This window comes from Gobio gobio, assembly GCF_949357685.1.
Source record: "Gobio gobio genome assembly, chromosome: 20".
Classification (NCBI taxonomy): Eukaryota; Metazoa; Chordata; class Actinopteri; order Cypriniformes; family Gobionidae; genus Gobio; species Gobio gobio.
In genome coordinates, this window is record NC_137113.1 from 5125361 (window position 1) to 5137518 (window position 12158).

Sequence of the window (12158 nt, forward strand, 5' to 3'; positions counted from 1 at the left end):
TTTTATTTTCACTTACAAAAAGCTTATGCATTTGAAGCTTAAAGCAGACGTTTTTGTTCAGACTGACTTTTATTTTTTGAGTACTTTTAGAAAATGTATTACTTGCAGAAATGAAAAATATTAACAGTTATTTTATAATCTCCATGACAGTTGCTTTCAGCAGTGATCCCTGCTACAACTATGAGTCTCTGGATCGTCCCTGGAGAGCCAACAATGAAAGTGGATTTTACATTTGTGATGAACGTGTCACCTGGAGTGGCTGGTACCGGCTCTTCCACTATGGAATGGACATCCGGATGCCAGAGACCTGTGTTAGTTCATTCAGCTGTAACGCAAACATCAACCTGTGGCTCAATGATACTCACCCTCAGATAGAGGATGGAGTGGTGACCAGGGAGGTCTGTGGTAATTATTATTGGGGAAGCTGCTGTGAATACAAGCCAAACCCCATTAGAGTGAAAGCGTGTCCAGGCAATTACTATGTCTATGAACTTGTGAATCCACAAATTGGGTGTTCAGGATACTGCACAGGTACTGTGGTTTTGTCATTTCTTTTAAGTCTTTCAAACTTTTGTAAATTATATCTGTTATGACATGAATTTGCTCTTTTTTTAGATGTCAGCACTATTTCACAGGCGGTTTCCTCTGTGAGTCCAGATATATTCACTGGATCCACCATCACCTTGAGTAAGTTGTAAATAATATACAAATAACAAACATATGAGTGTTATTAAAAATGATCTCAATAATTGCTTTTTTTTCCAATTAAGTTTTTTTTTTTTTATTACAGTTTAAATGGCAATTTTTAAGCATACACTTTTTCACTATTACACAGTCACATTGTGGATGAATAATTTAAGAATCTCATGATTATTACTGTGTTTCACTGATTCAGTTTTTCACTTGTGAAGTTCCTCTTTGAAATATATCTTGTCTGTTTTAATCCCATCTCTGACGAACAGATGATAACCCGTGCAATAACTACAACATACTCGACAACTACTGGAGAAACACACTCAATTACTGGTCTATGTATCATTCTATATATGATCATGATGATACTCGTGTAGAATGGGATGGCTGGTATCGACTCTTCAATAATGGATTGAGTGCTCAGATGCCTGAGTGGTGTATGACTTACTTAACATGTGGAGGTTTTATTGGTCTGTGGCTTGGTGGCTCTCATCCTCGGCTAGAAGATGGAGTCGTAACTCGTGAAATTTACGGCTCCCGTGATTATCAGTGCAGTCGCTACAGATCCGACCCAATCCAAGTCAAAGCTTGTCCTGGAAATTATTTTGTATACAAATTTACCAGGCCGACTCTTTCAATCCCATTACCTGTATATTGTGCAGGTATATTCATCCATCTTTATTTTTGACATACTTTTTATGAATTATATTGATTTGTATTCATATTATCTTGAATACATTTAATCTGCAATATATAATTTTCTCTTTGTTTTTTTTTTCCACAACAGTATCTTTCTCCACCCCAAGTGTCGACCCCTGCTACAGCTATACCAGTCTGGATGAGCCTTGGAGAGCCACTGACAACTCTTATTATAATATCAATTACTACAGTGGCATGTGTGATTATAATGTGGAGTGGAATGGCTGGTACAGGCTGTTCTACAATGGTCAAAATGCTCAGATGCCAGAATCATGTGTAAATCAAGGCATGTGTGGCTCTTATGACCCACTGTGGCTCAACGGCCCTCACCCACAGCTGGAAGATGGAGTGGTCATCCGTCAGGTCTGTGTCTCCACACGGGATGGCTGCTGTGCTTACGCATCTCACCCTATTCAAATCAAAGCCTGTCCAGGAAATTACTACGTTTATGAGTTTGTCAAGCCAATATTTTGTGGTGCTTACTGTGCAGGTGAGCATTTACTCATTTGCACTTCAGCCATTTATTTTTCTGGATTTAATTTTTTTTAAATGATTGATATAAAATGTTCCTAATACCAGATGCCTCAAACCAGTCCATCTCATCAGCGTCTACAACAACAGAGACAATCACATCCATAGAATCCATTACTCCACCAATCACAACCACTGGTAAATATTGTCTTGACTCCATTATAAACTCTCATGAGCATCTTTTTTGACATGCATTTTTATTTAACATGATAAATAAGAGATCTATCTATCTATCTATCTATCTATCTATCTATCTATCTATCTATCTATCTATCTATCTATCTATCTATCTATCTATCTATCTATCTATCTATCTATCTATCTATCTATCTATCTATCTATCTATCTATCTATCTATCTATCTATCTATCTATCATTCATTCATTCAGCTCCCCCTGTTGACCCGTGCTACCACTACAATGTTCTGGATGACCAATGGAGAGCCACCAACAATCAACATTCCTCTCAACTAAGGTGTGACACTGCGGTCAGCTGGAACGGCTGGTACCGTCTCTTCATTCAGGGTCAGAGCGTTCAGATGCCAGACACATGTGTTGATCAGTTTAGTTGTGGCACTCATGCCCCACTGTGGCTGAACGGAGGACATCCAACAGTTGAGGATGGAGTGGTCACTCGAGACGTCTGCGGTCACTGGAGCAATAACTGCTGCTTTTTCCAATCCAATCCCATTAAAGTCAAAGCCTGTCCAGGAGATTATTATGTCTATGAGTTTGTGAGCCCAACTGCCTGCAGTTTGGTATACTGTGCAGGTAAATATATTTACGTGTGCACATTGTTTATGTAAGAGATAACTGGTTTTATGTAATATTCATCATTTATTTCAGATTCAAGCAACATAAACACTACCGCTACTACTGTCACGCCAGAGACAACCACAACCAAATCTACAACATCAGAAACTACAATCATGGACACTACGACTGGTAATATAATGTATTGTTTTACAATCTCTGTATATGATTATTGTTTGACATGAGCAAATCAGATCCATGTTATGTGTTTGTGAGGATGCCCATAAAGGCTTCTGGCAAGTGGATCTGGCACCTGATTCCAGACAAAATGACCACATTCATTACACACAGGGGATGCTACCATGTTAGGAAGGTTCCACTCGGATTGTCCAGTGCTCCTGAAGCATACCAGAAAGCCATGGACTCTATGTTATGTGGGATGCCAGGTGTTGTGTGCTACATGGATTATGGGGTTGTGTTTGCTGAAAATGAGCTAGAGCAAAGACTGAGAAATGTTTTTCAGAAATTCCAAGAAAAGGGACTGACCTTGAAAAGAAAGGTTGAAGCAGTTTGTAACACTCCCAGACCTGAAAATGTTGCACAGTTACGTTCATTCCTAGGCACTTGTGGATTTTTGATGAAGCTTGTTCCCAATTATGCAAATCTGTCTGACCCTCTCCGAAAACTGACCAGACTAGAGTGGCAGTGGTCATCTGAAGCATAAAATGCATTTAAAAGACTGAAAAAATAATTGACTATTGAGCCATGCCAAGCATACTTAAACAAAAATGCTCCAACAGTTGTGATTAGTGATGCAAGTCCAGTCGGACTTAGAGCAGTTTTATTTCAGACAAAAGAAGATGGAGCTAAGTAACCTGTAGCATATACAAGCTGCTCTCTGACACCCACAGAAAGGTGTTACTCTCAGATAGAGCTGGAAACCTTAGTATGGGTGGTGGAACACTTCAGAGCGTATTTGTGGGGAGGCAGATTTACTCTTCAAACGGATCATCGACCTCTCATTTATATGCTCAATCCAGAGAAGTCAAAGCTTTTTCAACACATGATGGTCTTTTGCTGCGGAGACACAGGATAGTTCTTCCTTCTGCACTGGTCCAGCAAGCTTTGAAAATTGCATACGAGACACATCAAGGTGTAATTCACACAAAGCAATTCTTGAGAAGCAAATTCTATTGTCCTAATATGGACATGGAGGTAGAAAGAATGGTCAAAAACTGTAATCTGTTTGTTCTGAATCAACCCTTGCATGAAGATCAACCACTGCATCCATTAGAAGTACCACCTAGACCATGGACCAAGATAGGTGTTGATTTGGTGGGTCCTATTTAGAATGTCTAAATACTTACTGTTATAGACTACTACACATCATACCCCAAAGCAGTAGTCAATGCTGATATCACTTCCGAGACCGTTACCAAGGAAATTATGAAAATATTTGGGTATCCCTTGGAAGAAGTGCCTGACAACAGGAAGCAGTTTGTCGGCAAAGTCTTTGAGGCATTTCTGAGAACTAGTGGAGTTATGCTCATCAAGGCCTCACCTTACCACCCCAATAGTAATGGTCAAATAGAACAATTTCATTGTAACTTGAAGAAAACCTTCAAAGCCGCTAAAAGTGATGGAAAGAATTGGAGGGAAGATCTCTCAAAGATTCGTCTTGCTTAACGATCTTCACCACATAGAGCATCGGGTGATACACCAGCTTATCTGATGTTTGGACGCGATGTGCGCACAAAGTTGCCTTGTCTCATCACAGACAAAAGAGAAACAAAAGACATTGAAAGTCTGTAAAACATACAATGAAAAATTGAAACGGTATGCAGACATTACAAGACAAGCCAAGGAACACAACTTTAAGTTGGGAGACATTGTTAAACTCTATAGAGATACTTGTTATGTACTGCTGAAGCACACATCGGACAATTCCTTTGAAATTGTCAATGTAGAGGATGGCTCTAGGATTTTGAGAAATGTGAAGCACATTTGTCATGTTCCCATGCAGTTGGAGATTAGTATACCAGAACCAGCGGAAAAACAAAGCAATCAAGGACCTCAAGAGGCATTCCTCAAAAGAGCCACAGAGTTCTTCTGTTACAGTACCAGACACCTGTAGCAAGCTTTTGACTATTCGTGGTAGAGTGGTTCAGAAATCTGCTCATTTCAAGGACATTAACACGCCGACATCTAGTGCGCCCCCCAATTTGTCATGTATTTGCATTGCAAGACGTAGGTAAAAGCTATAGGACTGCAACTGATAGAACGTCCACAACTATATTTCCCAAAAAGTGGATCTTGGAGACATTTTAATCATTCACGAACCATCATATCGCACAACTCTAGTTCCAAATGATTCGGTGGATGAATGAGCTGTCTGAATGATTCACAATCATGAACTGATTTTGATCGAACCTAGTTAACTGATTTTTCTAAACTAATAGAAAAGAATGACAATTTAAAAACATGATTAATTCATAAATTGGACATTGCTAGCTCTTAATAGACTATGATTTTAATAGCTTTGTTTATTTTATTTTAAAAAAAATTAAATACCCAAAACAGCAGCCCTACAAGATGGAAATACAGACTAGAAAGGATATTTAAACTTGCTCTGCTCTTACGTCCATGACTCACTTCAGAGTTGCCAGTTTTGGCGCTCTTTCCAGCTCTTAACGCCGAATGTGCTCTTATAGATCAAGATGTTCTCATGAAATGTGTATCTATAACACAAATTGTATTTATTATGCGATTTATATACCAAAATGAGTTTTTACGTGCATATGATGCGCAATATCAACCCATTGGGTAGGATTAGTGGTGTGATACGTGCAGTGGCGCAAACAACCCAAATTAGTAATGCAGCACTGAATGTATTTGTTAAATCATGTAACAAGTGATATAATCATGAATTATTACTGCTTAGCTAAAGCTGGGCATACACTGTGCGATTTCTGCATGATTTTAGCAAGGTTACCTACTCACACTGTACGAGTAGATCACATGCGATGTAAAGCCAAAGCTCACAACTTATGTGCTCACACAATGCAGCTTTTTTAACACAAAATGGGCTTATACTTCTTTTAAAAAAAAATGTCACTAATATGGGCCACAAGAGAAATATTAAGAAAATAAATTAAGACAGTTATACTTTATCAGCATATGTTAAAGTAGATTTATCTCTCACTATTATCTGTGAGAATATGCACTGAAAGTTCATCAGATTTTACTTTAACTTTACTGAATAATTAAGTGGGTTTGAGGACTTCACCGACATTACTCTCACGCACATTGCGTTTGCACATTTAAGTTTGCACATTGCATGATATCCACTGACTCGCCTTCATGATTTAAAAATGGGGGGGGGGGGGGGGTCTATATTGCGACATGACCTTTTGTGATGGACAACGGTTCACATTTCCTGTGTTAATAAAATTAAGAAAATATTAAATAATAGTAAACAAAAGTAAATAAATAAATAAATAAATAAATAAAGTGTGAAAGTGTAACAAGTGAATTAATTATCAAGTAGCTAAATCTGAATAAAAGAGGCGCTGGATAGGCTACACGTTTGGAAGACTTATCTATTTTACAATATGAACTGGAGGCGCAACAGTTTGCTAAATTTCTGCTATTTGATAGCTGCCCAGAACTTAAAGATCTCCCTCTTCGTTTTCTTTCTTGCTGCATTAAAGATGAAATGGGTGAACATCTGCTTTCGCGCAGGCGCAGTGAGGGGGAATAGGGCAATCAGTTCGTAGCTCTGCTTCAGCTGTGCGATACCCTCACGAGGAGCGACCAGAATTTCTGACATGCCAGAAATTCATCCGACCATCCGATTGCCGATTGGGAGAGGTTTATTGCCTCTCGTTTCCCCCTGTACACTGCACGAACACCTCACGACAAACGACGCATGACAAAGCTGAAAATCAGCCCGACCCAAAAAGAGTCGCACGAGTCAGAATTCGGCTCGCAAATCGGACGAAAATCGCATAGTGTATGCCCAGTTTAAAACATGAAAAATTCAGCATTTAAAGCATTTTCTATTTGAATAAAAAACTGTATTTATTAAAAGAAAAAAGTTACTTCACATCCTGCCCAAATGTCCTACAAACAATGTTCATTTTGAAGACTATGGAAACAAACAGTGAACGTAATGTGTATATAATTGGTGTGCAAAAAAGAAGTTTGCGCTTGCGAGGGCTCGTCCACTCCTGACAGCAAAATTTCAATATTTGCTTGACTTTCTAACATTTACAAATGGAGAATGTGTCTGTGAAATGTAAGTTAGGCACTGAGGAAATTACTGGATGTCACTTCAGTTTAAAGATTATTAATTCAGGTATGTTTCTTTCCACCAATCGCTGACGAAAAGTTAGTGCTAGCCCTCCCAGAACCCATAGAGAATGCATTGCAGTGCCTGCAGATCAAACAAAAATGTATGGAGGTCTATGAGAACAGTCTGGGCAATTCTCGGTCAGAGTGAAATCGCCCAAAAAGAGGCGGTACTCCACAGAACAGGACTTGACGCTGATTGGACTATACATCCAGAGGCAGAACAGTGACATCCAGCGTAACTCTGTGGATGAATGTGATTGAATATTTAAAATAATTGTGACTTTACCTAGGATTGTCGGAAGGGGAGAAATCGGCCCAAAATCACCTCGATTATTTTTTAGTGTGCATAAAAAGCATAAAGTATTTGTTTTTACACATTTTAGATGCAGAGAACTTAGAGGACGTTTATATGGAAATATCAATCCCTCTTAATTCTTATGGTCAGGTAGATGGAAAGTATACTATCTGTGGATCTCAAGGGGAAATCATTAAAAATGAAATGACTAATTTAATTCACTAGAAAAAATATAGAATACAGAGCAATAATCATTCAGGGGCCAGAATATTAAGCTCTGGCTCTGTTAACATGACTCAGTGTGTCTTTGTGTTGTATTTCATCTATCTGTGTTTTTCCTCTTAGATGCGAGAGATCTCTGTGCTGAGCTCGGCTGCTCTGAGGAGGAATGGTGTGGGAAGAAAAATGGTGTTTTTGGCTGTTTATGTATCAATGACCATCCCAGACCACAACCTGACTCTTTTGGTTAGTATCAATCAAAAAAAAACAAAAAATGAAATATAATTTATTTCTGTAATTACTTGCCTTTTTCTTTTTTTAATCATTCTGACAATCTTTTCACTGTTTTTTACATATCTCTCTTTCTCTCAGATTTCTCAGAAACCTGTGAAAGCAGCTCTGGCTCCATGTCTGTGTCTCGCTGTCAGCTCTTTGAGGCTGGTTTTCCAGCTGATGTCTTACACCTCAATGATCCCAGCTGCAAAGGAACGGTCCGGAATGGCAGAGTGGAATTCCATTATGATAATGATGAACACATCTGTGGTACAAATCTTGTGGTAGGTTTAACTATGTAATTATATATTTAAACACCTAAATACTTTAAATATTTATATATATATATATATATATATATATATATATATATATATATATATATATATATATATATATATATATATATATATATATATATATATATATATATATATATATATATATATATATATTTCTTTATTTCTTTATTTTCTATTTTTAACATCTTTTTTTATGGAGTGTCTATTTACACCAAGTGCAAATAGCCCACCTTATTGGCAGAGGCTATTTACACTAACTACGCCCACCATTGTCTGATTGAGCCAGACAAAAAGAAATGCATCTGAAAACAAGAACAGTGTTGTGGAGAGTAAGGCGGCTGGCGTTAGCTTGAAAAAAAGCAGATTCGAATTTGGGTCAGTCGCGTGACTGACCCAAATTCGAATCTGCTTTTTTTCAAGCTCATTCTTTTCCATTTTTCCAATCATGGATCAGCTCAGAGAGGTGTTTATTTTAAATGAAAATGAAGAAAATATTGTAAATAAAGAGCCCAACAGGTATTTAATAGTAGGAATAAAGGGTTTAACAGGTATTTAATATGCCTATAATTGAAATGGATGTGGATGTGATGTCCTCACATTGATCGGACGGACTGAGACACCATAACTCTCTTCCTGGACCTTTGACAACACATTTACTGATCAGCAGATTCAAAATGGTAGGGTTAAAGGGATAGTTCACCCAAAAATAAAACATATCCCATCATTTACTCACCCTCAAGCCATCCTAGGTGTATATGACATTCTTCTTTCAGACGAATACAATCAGAGTTATATTAAAAATGTCCTGGCTAATCCAAGCATTATAATGGCAGTGAATGGCAGCCCAGAATTTGAAGCCCAAAAAAGTGTATCCATCCATTATAAAAGTGCTCCACATGGCTCCGGGGGTTAATAAAGGCCTACTGAAGCGAATTGATGGGTTTGTGTAAGAAAAATATCCATTAAAACTTTATAAAGTAATATAACTAGCTGCCGGCGGACCGGCTTCCGCATTAAACTTATGAAGAAAGTGTAATGCCTCACGTCTTACACTACGTCTGACGTCATTGGAAGGCAGTCCGCCGGAAGCTAGATATTTTACTTTACAACGTAAAAAGAAGAATGTCATATACACCTAGGATGGATAGAGGGTGAGTAAATGATGGGGTAATTTTCATTATTGAGGGAACTATTCCTTTAAGAGTTGGTGTACTGGGACATGGACAAGTAATGTCTCAGTAAGGTAGCATGCATGTATTATTATTGCAGACTGTTTTATTAAATTATTATTATAATACACTAAGGTGCAAATTATTATCTGCTACTAATTGCAAGTAGCAAATATCATCTAACTATTTTTTTTTACTTACAAAGAAAATAATGCTATAGTGCAAATAGCTGCTGCCTTTTTAAAATACCTTGAATTCAATTTAGGCTGAATTACAAAATGTTATATTTGTTGTTCACAGGCTAACAGCACCCACTTCATCTATGATAACTTTATTCTGGGTTCACCGAGGTCAGAAGGTCTCATCAGCAGAAAGAAAATCCTGAAGCTTTCTTTCAGCTGTGTTTATCCTCAAGCACAAACACTTTCCATGAATGTGGAGATCAACCCACTGGAGAGGTGCGAGTCAAGCAGCACTATTCTATTAAAGAAGTAGTAGAAAGAGAAAAAAAAAACTCATGTTGTTCAACCCAAATTTTTCCATTTCTTCCAAGGAAAACATAATTGTACTGGTCTCACCTTTTAAATGTAGTAAATCCTCATGAGGACTTCAAAAGCTTAAAAAAGTTGACAAAATGGTCCATATGATGCTTTATATTCTAAATCTTCTAAAATTATGTGATAGCTTTGTGTAAGGAGCTTGAGAAGATTCTTGGTACATGAATTAATAATTTATATCAGTTTAGTGAACCGGGTTCTTTGGAAAGATCCAACTCAATAGAGCACATCAGACATCATTATTTCTCTACTGAGCTCTGATGAACACTAAAGAGAGCATAGTGCAGATTTCAGAATTGTCAGTGAATAATGTTGAAAGAACTGTCAACATTTGGGTGAACTAATCCTTTAAGTGGAAGAATATGGTTTACTCCTAAAGCAGAATTTTACCCATAGTTTTATCACAGATCTATCCATTATTTCATCAGCATTGTGCACAAGACTCTTCCCGCTGGTGAAGGCAGATACCGGGTCCGGATGATTCCATATCAGGATGAGGAGTTTACCCGGCCCTTCACTGGTAGAGTGGATGCAGAGCTCAACCAGGAGATGCATGTGGAAGTTCGTGTTGAGGGGGTCGACAGCCGCCAGTTTGCCCTGGTGATGGACACGTGTTGGGCTACACCTGTGAATGATCCTGATTACAGCCTCCGCTGGGATCTCATCCTTTCAGAGTAAAGCTGTGCTTTTTTATTCTTTTAAGCTTAGCCTTAACTCACTGTAACATTTTTACTGAATAAATAAAATTCATATCACATTTAGGGTTGCGTTACATTCTTCGTCTTTCAGTATTTCAGAACTAAAGCACAAGATTCCATTTTTTTGTACATGGAATACAACTGTGTGAAGATTAACAGATCACGTTTGTGTTGAATGTTTCAAATGAAAGAATTTGTCATTATTGATATTCTCAGGTGTCCCAATCCAGATGACGACACAGTGGAGCTGCTGCAGAACGGCGTCTCCACATCCAGCCGTTTCTCCTTCAGGATGTTTATCTTCACTGCAAACTCCACTAAGCTTTACCTGCACTGTGCTGTTCACCTTTGCCTTCTGTCAAGCAATCGCTGCCCAACTGTGAGTTCTGATTTCTTTTCTTCTTATTTTTTCATAGCTAATGAGTAAAATGTAATGGAATGTGCCCTGTCAGATTCTTCTGGTTCTTTCAGAAGACACTGGCACTGAGTCTTAATGACAAAATCTGTTTTTGGCATTATAGCGCCATCTAGAGTTAGGTAGTGTGTGCCTATGCAGTAAGATACTCTTGTAAACGGTGTAAAAATCTCATCACATTCTGGTAATCCTTTTTCAATCTTCAGGACTGTGGCTCTGGACACCAGCGGAGAGAGGGCAGGTCTCTGGACTTCCATGACAGTGCTTCCATATCCATGGGTCCTCTGGTGTGGTCTGAACGGAGCTTAGGTAAACCTTAATGCTTAATTTTCTCTTTTTACTTATTTCACAATTATGTATGATTTAAGCCATATGTATTTGTTTTTCAACTTTACCATGCACTGAACCATGTCTTGTCCCCCTTCACAGACATACAGATCCCAGGAAAAGTGCAAGTGTCCAGGGCACCAGGCCTGTGTGGTTCCTGGATCATTCTGATGGTTTCACTCCTTAGTGCCTACACTATGTTGTATGTTTAAACATAGAATTACCTTTGAATTCTTTGATTATACATTTCAAAAAAGTGTTTGTCCGATCTGATTTGTACACTGTACATTGGATTAGGAACAACTGACACTGAACTTATAAATTGTTCTGCTTTGACTTGTATTTGTACCTAATAATAATGAACCGATGATAAGTTTCTGTCTAGAATGGTAAAATAATAATTAATTTGATTGCTGCTTTCTTTATTTTCAATATTACTTAAAATATTGAATATATATTTTAAATACTCAAAATGTTTACTGTGGAGAATGCTTTCAGCTAATAACTGTTTCTTATGAGGGAAAAAAGCTGCCTTCCTCAATAAAATGATTTTTAAAAATCATCCAAACTGATTATTCCATCCTGACCAGTGGCGAAAACTAACGTGTACCCTGTGACACTGTCCAGTCCATGTGTAGTTTTATGATGGTATTAAGCCTCCTTATTTTTCTGAAGAGTGTACTGACCTTCTTTGACCCAAATTATCACGGTTATCAATATTATTACGGTTTTGTTCAAATGAGATGAAAGTGTTCAAAAAGAACCGATGCACACACTTAAAACATTTAAAAAAGTTTTATATTTGAAAATCAACAAATAACTAAAGCAGCTCTATGCACTTTTTTAAGCTAGATTCTGTGGGATTTCCTTCCTTA

At 37.8% G+C, this 12158-nt stretch overlaps 1 protein-coding gene across 1 annotated transcript in view; it reads left to right on the forward strand.

Moving 5' to 3' along the window:
• The window catches only part of LOC307116881 (uncharacterized protein), a 31804-nt gene extending 19967 nt beyond the window's left edge, over positions 1-11837 (forward strand). The window contains exons 9-22 of the mRNA XM_079801371.1: positions 151-531; positions 616-687; positions 963-1355; positions 1481-1882; positions 1972-2061; positions 2313-2693; positions 2769-2867; positions 7669-7788; positions 7915-8099; positions 9587-9744; positions 10272-10517; positions 10758-10920; positions 11163-11265; positions 11386-11837. Of these exons, the coding sequence (XP_079657497.1) occupies positions 151-531; positions 616-687; positions 963-1355; positions 1481-1882; positions 1972-2061; positions 2313-2693; positions 2769-2867; positions 7669-7788; positions 7915-8099; positions 9587-9744; positions 10272-10517; positions 10758-10920; positions 11163-11265; positions 11386-11495 (2903 nt within the window). The 3' untranslated portion in view covers positions 11496-11837. The remainder of the gene's footprint in view (positions 1-150; positions 532-615; positions 688-962; positions 1356-1480; positions 1883-1971; positions 2062-2312; positions 2694-2768; positions 2868-7668; positions 7789-7914; positions 8100-9586; positions 9745-10271; positions 10518-10757; positions 10921-11162; positions 11266-11385) is intronic.
• The last annotated feature ends 321 nt before the right edge of the window (positions 11838-12158 follow it).